At 37.2% G+C, this 8,756-nt stretch overlaps 1 protein-coding gene across 6 annotated transcripts in view; it reads right to left on the reverse strand.

The window, feature by feature from the left end:
- RAD51C (RAD51 paralog C) overlaps window positions 1–8,395 on the reverse strand; it is a 33,667-nt gene extending 25,272 nt beyond the window's left edge. For all 6 annotated transcript variants that reach the window (XM_060291106.2, XM_060291109.2, XM_060291108.2 and 3 more), the window contains exons 1-4: window positions 8,238–8,395; window positions 6,096–6,354; window positions 5,347–5,513; window positions 3,755–3,888 (exon numbers count right to left, since the gene is read on the reverse strand). In XM_060291106.2, the coding sequence (XP_060147089.1) occupies window positions 3,755–3,888; window positions 5,347–5,513; window positions 6,096–6,354; window positions 8,238–8,355 (678 nt within the window). In that variant the 5' untranslated portion in view covers window positions 8,356–8,395. The remainder of the gene's footprint in view (window positions 1–3,754; window positions 3,889–5,346; window positions 5,514–6,095; window positions 6,355–8,237) is intronic.
- Window positions 8,396–8,756: the final 361 nt, after the last annotated feature.

Genomic DNA, 8,756 nt, shown 5'->3' on the forward strand with positions numbered 1-8,756 from the left:
TGGTAGCTTAATTTTGCCAAATAATGGCATAGGTCAGATATGGATAAATAAGTTCAGCAAAGTTCAAATTGATGAAAACCTCTTAGGGAAAAATCCTGATGTAAACAAAATGCAAGAAAATTCTGTAATAGTCAACCTTATGGTCCATATTTTGAGGAAAATACAGAAATTTATTTATTTATTTATGGCCACACCGCATGGCTTCTGGGGTTTTAGTTCCCTGACCAGGGATCGAACTCAGGCCCTTGGCAGTGAGAGCACAGAGCCCTAACTACTGGACCATCAGGGAATTCCCCAGAAAATAATTTATAACCAGAAATAAACGGTAATTAGAGCTAATCAATGAATTTGGTAAAGTTGCAGGATACAAAATTAATAAACAGAAATCTGTTGCATTTCTATACACTAACAACAAAAGATCAGAAAGAGAAATTAAGGAAACAATCCCATTTACCACTGCATTGGTGGTGGGAATGTAAAATGGTTCAGCAACTGTGAAAAACAGTTTTGCAAGGCCTCAAAAAGTTAAACATAGAATTACCATATGATCCAGCAATTTTGCAACTAATAACTAAAAAATATATAGTAAAAGAAACAAGGGAATCAAAATGGTATACTAGAAAATAACTATCTAATAAAAAAAAGAAGGCAGTAATGGAAAAATTGAGAAATAAGGTATAAGACATATAGAAAAAAACCCAGCAAAATGGCAGAAGTACCTCCCTATGAGCAAGCACGTTAAACGTAAATGAATTAAACTCTCCAATTAAAAGGCAGAGATTGGCAGAATGGATTTAAAAAATGACCCAGCTGTAGGCTTTCTACAAGAAACTCACTTTAAGTCCAAAGATACATACAAGTTAGGTGTGAAAGGATGGAAAAAGATATTCCCTGCAAACAGTAACCAAAGAGAGCTGGAGTGGCCAGACAAAAGAGACTTTAAGACAAATACTGTTACAAGAGACAAAGAAGGACACTGTATAATAATAAAAGGGTCAGTCCATTAAGAAGATATAACAATTATAGGGAATTCCCTGGCGGTGCGGTGGTTAGGACTTGGTGTTTTCACTGCCATGGCCTGGGTTCAATTCCTGGTCAGGGAACTAAGATCCCGAAAGCCAAAAAAAGCAAAAAGAAGATATAACAATTATAAATATATAGAGACCCAACAACAAAGCCCTAAAATATATAAAGCAAAAACTGATAAAATTAAAGAAAGAGGACTTTCCTGGTGGCATAGTGGTTAAGAATCCACCTGCCAATGCTGGGGACATGGGTTTGAGCTCTGGTCAAGGAAGATCCCACATGCCTTGGAGCAACTAAGCTGGTGCATCACATCTACTGAGCCTGAGCTCTAGAGTCCGCGAGCCAAAACTACTGAAGCCCGCATGCCTAGAGCCTGTGCTCCTCAACAAGAGAAGCCACGGCAATGAGAAGCCCACACACCTCAATGAAGAGTAGTCCCCACTTGCTGCAACAAGAGAAGGCCCGCGTGCAGCAAAGGAGACCCAATGCAGCCAAAAATTAATTAATTAATAATTTTTAAAAATAAATTTTTTTTTAAATCAAAGAAAGAAACAAGACAGTTCTACAGTAATAACTGGCAATTTCAAACAGCTCATATTCAATGATGGATATAACTGGACAAAAGATAAACAAGGAAAGAAAAAACTTAACAACACTATAAATCAACTAGAATTAGCAGATCTATACATACAACACTCCACTCAACAGCAGACTACACATTCTTCTCAAGTGCACATGGAACGTCCTCCTGCATAGACCAGATGTTAGGTCACAAAATAAGTCTCAAATTTATAAAGATGGAATCATTGTTATCTTCTCTGACCAGAATGGAATAAAATTAGAAACCAACAAAAGGACATTTGAAAAATTCACAAATATGTGGAAATCAAACAACACACTCTTTTTTTTTTTTTTTTTTTGCGGTACGTGGGCCTCTCACTGTTGTGGCCTCTCCCGTTGCGGAGCACAGGCTCTGGACGCGCAGGCTCAGAGGCCATGGCTCATGGGCCCAGCCGCTCCGCGGCATGTGGGATCTTCCCGGACCGGGGCACAAACCCGTGTCCCCTGCATCGGCAGGCAGACTCTCAACAACTGCGCCACCAGGGAAGCCCAACACACTCTTAAATAAACAAAGAGTCAAAGAACTCAAAATGGAAATTTGAATGTACTTAAAGATAAATGAATATTAAAAAATAATATACCAAAATTTATGGGATACAGTAAAAGCAGTGCTCAGAGGAGAATGTACAGCTCTAAACAACTATATTTTTTAAAAAAAGGGAATTTCCTGGCAGTCCAGCAGTTAGGACTGCACACTCTCATTGCCAAGGGCCTGGATTCAATCCCTGGTTGGGGAACTAAGATTCCACAAGCCACATGGTGCAGCAAATAAATAAATAAATGGTTTTTTAAAAAGAAATAAAGATCTCAAACCAATATCCTAAAATTCTACTTAAAAGAACCAGAAAAAGAAGAGCAAACTAATCCCAAATAAAGTAGAAGAAAGTAATGAAAATTAAAGTTGAAATAATCAAAATAGACAAGAGACAAACAATTGGAAAAATCACTGAAATCAAAAGTTGATTCTTTGAGGGACTTCCCTGGTGGTGCAGTGGTTAAGAATCTGACTGCCAGTTCAGGGGACACAGGTTCAAGCCCTAGTCTGGGAAGATCCCACCTGCCATGGAGCAACTAAGCCCGTGCGCCACAACTACTGAGCCTGCATGCCACAACTACTGAAGCCCACGTGCCCAGAGCCCGTGCTCCACAGCAAGAGGAGCCAGCGCAATGAGAAGCCCACGCACTGCAACGAAGAGTAGCCCCTGCTCGCCACAACTAGAGAAAGCCCGCGCGGCTATGAAGGACCCAACGCAGCCAAAAATAAAATTAATTAATTAATTAGTTTTTTAAAAAAGAGAGAGATTTTTAAAAAAAAGAAAAAGAAAAAAAGTTGATTCTTTGAAAAGATCAACAAAATTGACAAGCCTTTAACTAAAGTGACTAAGAAAAAGAGAGAAGGTGCAAATCACTCCAGTCAGGAATGAAAGTAAGGACATTACTACTAATCTTATAGAAATAAAAAACAAAGAGAATATAATGAACATTTGTATGCCAAAAAATCAGATAACCTAGATGAAATGGACAAACTCATTGAAAGACACAAACTACCAAAACTGACTGAAGACACAGAAAATCTGAATAGATTTATAACAAGAGATTGCATCAGTAATCAAAAGCCTTTCAACAAAGAAAAAATCAGGACCAGATGGCTTCACCAGTGAATTCTATAAAATGTTTAAAGAATTTACACCAATTTTTCTCAAAGTATTCTGAAAAGTAGAGAAGGGAACTTCCTAACTCATTTTATGAAGCCAATATTACACTGATACCAAAGCCAGACAAAGACATCACCAGCAAAGAAAACCACAGACCAATTACAGATGTAAAAATCCTCAATAAAATACTAGGAAACTGAATCTTGTAGTATATTAAAAGGATTATATATCATGATCAAGCAGGATTTATCCTAGGAATGCAAAGGTGGTTTAATATGAAAATCAATCAATGAAACACACCAGATTAATAGGATGGGCGAAAAAAGCCACATAATCGTCTCAGTTGATTCCGAAAAAGCATCTGACAAAACCCAACACCTTTCATGATAAAAACAATCAACTAATCAGGAATAAAAGAGAGCCTCCTCAACCTGATAAACATTGAGCCATACCTTTGAGTGTTCTGAAAGGAAGTCTGGAAGCAGATAAACTTGTGCCAGTAGCTCTGTGTAGTCACGACAACGAAAATAATAAATATGGGAAAGAATATTTTCAAGAGTGAAATCCTGCAAAGCTTTTGGGTGCTCTGAAATAAACAACAAAACAATTTTAAAATAGTTTTACCTGTCATTTCACAAACTATCATTTCATAATTCCTGACCTCTTATTTTCACCTTTTCCACTGTTTCCTTACATACTAGACTAAAAATTTAGACACATACACAACTAGAGTTTTAATGTCTATCTTTTCATATTTCTAGTTATTGGCTTCCATTGAATAGAAGTAACACAATGGAACTTCTTTCTTGTTTTTTTCATGAGACTCCAAATTAAAAGTTAAAAGGAAAAATGTTGAAAAGCAGCATATTTTTCCCTTAAATGCCACAGTATAATTTGGTATTTAAGTAGAAACAATGATATAAAATTCTCTCCTTAGATTTGTTTTTTTAAAAATAACCAGATTGGTTCTGGACATATTTCAGAGAGAAACAAGTTAAAAATCATTGCATTTAAAAATGTACTTAAGTTTTAATGCTGAAAGAAAAACCAAGAAATTAAATTTCAGAAAATATTTCCTATTACAAATATACATTTAACCAGTTCATTTTTAACCAAAAAACAACAGCTTAATCACACACCACTCATTAAAAACTATATTCCAGTGCTACATCCACAATATTTACAAGATCTTAAGACACTATTACAAATTACACCTGTGACATGGATAGCTTACAGGACTTTCAATAGATATACTGGTCATTGGTTAAAAAGGACACCTAGTACTACAATGAAAATAAAAATATTCAGCTGATTATATTCATTTAAAGGGAATACAAACATCTTAGGAAAAGCTTTATGTTTTTTAACATTTCTAGAAAAAATGCACATCCAAAAAATAAAATACAATAAAGCAAAAGAAAAGCAAAAGAAAACAGTCAAACCAGAAACCATTTAATTTTATGAGTAACTGAAGGACAAGAACTAGAAAACAAATTACCTTAAAAAAAACTTTTTTAATCTAACACTTTATTTCCACATAATAAGCGCAGAAAAACTTCCCAACACTTTTAACAATACAATTAACATAGTTGTGAAGTCAATTACATACTACTCAGAGCCACATAAGGTCAATCAGCCTAATTTTCCAAACATTTCCAGACATGATTTTTCAAGGCCACACTTGGTTTTTGGAAAAACCAGTATGAAAGTCAATATACACTAAATGCATTGACACAACATTTAATACTCACAGTAAGGTGTCCAGTAACATTAGCTAACACCTGGCAGGCCAGAGCATGATGATTTGAAGTCATACATTGAAATATAGGTTTGTCCCAGAGCTCCTGCAGTAAAAAGTGAGGGCCATAAAAGGGGACAAAAAGGCCAGCCCAGGTGTAGCATTTCTCAATTTGTAAGAGAAGTATGAGAGTTTAATACTAGTACACGGTCATTAAGCTTCACGTTCCAAATGGTCTCTTGCTTGAGATGGATACAAATGAAAATTACTTTTATTATACAGAAAAAAGAGCACTTGCCAACTTACCTTCTCCCATATGTGTTCCTGCTATAAGCTGCAGGTGCTGAATGCAGGCATTAGCAAGGTCTACCACTCTATCAACCATAAAACTCCCCTCTGTATCAATAAAAACTGCTTCACCTTCCACTCCTCCAAAACATTCTGGTATCTGCACATCTACTGCCAACTGCATACTGTCAAGAGAAAGAACTGAAATGACCAAATCATTATCATGATCATCTAAGGCAGTGTTTTTCAAACTCCAAATCACAACCCATTAGATACCACTAAATATTTTATAGGTATAAATATACTCTGCAAAGTAACAGAGATGGTTGACTCTCCACGTCTCCAAACATATGTGAATCAATTGATGAATGGATTAGGGGGAAGGTGTGCCTATAAAACCACAATTAAGGACTCTTTAGTGGTTTTTAGGCTTCTGGGAATGGAACCCTTTATTATACAAAAATCTACTTTCAAACATTTGGCTTTCAAATATATTCTCAGGAATTAATTCTATAATAAAGTAGAAGATTGCTTATTGACCCCACTGACCACAATATACTGTTGCAAAAGAAACACTTTTGAATATCAAAATAATTGTATCAATTTATCAAGATGGGGTGAAGTAAGGCAAATGTTGATTTGTTTGATGCACACATACAGACACACAAAATTAAGAGCACATACATGCCTTTTTTGGTCTCCTAACTGTATACCCACAACACAATACTCTGTTACTTACATAAATGTAAGAGAACATTTTATTTTACCATAATTGTGTTTTTCCAACACCTGGTGCACCACAAATTTCTGTTGTTTTGGTTAAGGGTATGCCACCCCCAAGAATATTATCTAGTGCTGAACAGAAGGTAATTATGAAACTCTGGGTATGCTCCTGCTCAAGAAGTTCCAGTGCTGTGCACTTCTTGCCTGACTCAGCTGTACCAGAATAACTTGTTTTATTTGTGAGACATTCTCTTCTTATAATTTGCAGAGTTTCTAAGGCTTCCTCTTTAGATATCCCAACTTCTGAAAGTAAGAAACAGAAACAAAAACATCTGATTTTAGAAATTTAAAAGTCATATGTTATTGAGTTGTCTTCATTAACTTTAATTTTTAAATAAGAAGAATGATGCCAAGAGTACAGAAACATAAAAATGTAACATTCGATTAACTATTTAATTTTTCAAGTTAATAAAGGCATTTATCTATATTTTCTTAGTCTTCACATACTTAAAAGATTTATCTATTACCTCAGAAACAGAATTGAGAAACCTAAGCCTCTAAAGCATTTCTGAGTACCTACAAGAGTATCTATCTCAGAAGGTAGAAATGAAAATGTCCTTTTTTTTTCCTTTTGGTCCTTTTACTATCTCTTTGGTCTTTTACTATCTCTTTTGGTCTTATGAAGCCATAATAAACTTGCTCTCATAAGGTATACAAATTATTTTTTAGAAAAGAATGAAAAATGGCCTCTTTAACTGCCTAAAACAAGATGCAGATTTAAGAAGTGCACGTGCATGTATTATTCATGAAAACATTGGAATGAAAAATTCATGGATCACTGCAAACTATTTAATAAGAAAAATTATTTGATGCACCAATAGCTTAAACAATACACTTATGCTTCCTCAACTATACAATTTCAATCCTGACAACATGGCCTAAGAAGTAAAATGGAAATTACAAAACAAGCTGCTTATGGAAGAAATAATGGAGAGGATATCACTTATGAGTTTGATATATCAGTGCTTGATTGGGTAAGGATATGAACTATAAATTTGGTGCTAACAAAAGACATTAATGGTCCTAAGGAAATGAAAATTCCATCCAATTTAAGAGCCTTAACTCATCTGATTACTTCGGTTTCTCATTCCTGACCGCACCACTTACTATGTAGTTACTACGCATGGGCAAGTTACTTCTTTATGCCTCAGACTTTTCTTCTACAAAATGGGAATGAAACAACACACATAAAAACCTTGGTAGAACACTAAGCCCATCCAAAATGCTTAATAATTGTTAGCTACTATTATCATTCAGATTTTCTCATTTCTTTTTTGTAAAACCAACCTGTTGAATGAAAATGAGCCCATCAAACTTTGGGGGATATAGTCTTTGGCATAAGACTTAAGACAAATAGTTAACATTGGCTTTACAACATTTGTTCTTGAGTGGAGAGTTGAAACCTTATTTTCAATCGGTAAGGGAAATGCCTTAAAATTCTGTTCTATCTTAATAACACAGTTCTGGGCATACTGTAGTGTAATGTGCACAGTGAGAGTGACTGCAGACAGCTTCACTTTTGTGTACCTCAGAAGGAAGTGGTTCCCACCAACATATAATCTACAGTGTTCTGGAATGTGAGTTTGGGGTTTTTTTTTTCCAGTGAATTACATTAAGAGAAGCGATGTCTTCTTTCTACTGCTTTCTCCAGGTTCTGGGGATTCTACTCCCTTTGTCACTCTTAATTTACCTCATCCTATCACGAACAGTGCATTTCTTAAATTTAATCCCTGCCCCTTGGATTTTGTAACAGCGAAAATTAGCCTGTCTGGATTTCAATCCTGCCTCCACAACTTCCTAGCCCACTCATAATGAAAAGTTACTTAGCCTCCCAAGCATCAGTTCCTTCATCTATATACTGAACATAATAGTCCACGTTAAAAGGGTTCTTTTGAGTATAAATGAGATAATCCTCAGAGGCTTCAGCAGCCACTGGCAGAGAAAGCAACTGGTGAATGTTTCCAAGACCACAGTTCTAACCATTCAAACCACACTTAAGTGGAGTCAAGGAGCTATTTCACGGTGTAAACGCGGCGGTGGGCGGCGGCAGAATCTGGCCGAGAACGGGGATGGAGGCGGCCCTGACAGCGGCCAGAGTGCCTCAGCTTGTAATGGGAGTCCGTTACCTTTGCTGAGCTCGGAGGGTTTCACCTCTAGGAGTTCCTCAGCAGTCTGGAAACCTGCAGACACCAGCTTCACCCTCACCGCTGGGGACAGGGGCAAACTCACTAAATCCCGCTGCATTTCAAAGCCGAACACCTACGCCCGTAGTTGCGCAGACGCAGAAGCGGCCAAGCCCGCGCACGCGCACCCGCCACGCCACGTGACGTCAGACGTAAGGCGGAAGGGTGGGGTCCGCGGCGTGGCTGCACGCGGCCTTGGGTTTGGGGCTCTGCGGCTGTGCGGAAGTCTGGTCACTTACATACGTTGCCCCGTTTCCATCGTGATTCTTCCAAATCCCATTTAAAGTTTGCATATCAAACGTACATCCTGACAATAAAAAGATGGATGGAGACCGCAAGATGCAAAGCCAGGCCCAGTGGGTCTTACCACATTTCCTCACCTCCACCCTGACCTGTTGGGTGGAGGCCTCAAGGTTGTTAGTAGGAATGATCTCCCCGAATGGGAGCTAAGATACGCACAGA

Source organism: Globicephala melas, chromosome 20, assembly GCF_963455315.2.
Source record: "Globicephala melas chromosome 20, mGloMel1.2, whole genome shotgun sequence".
Taxonomy (NCBI): Eukaryota; Metazoa; Chordata; class Mammalia; order Artiodactyla; family Delphinidae; genus Globicephala; species Globicephala melas.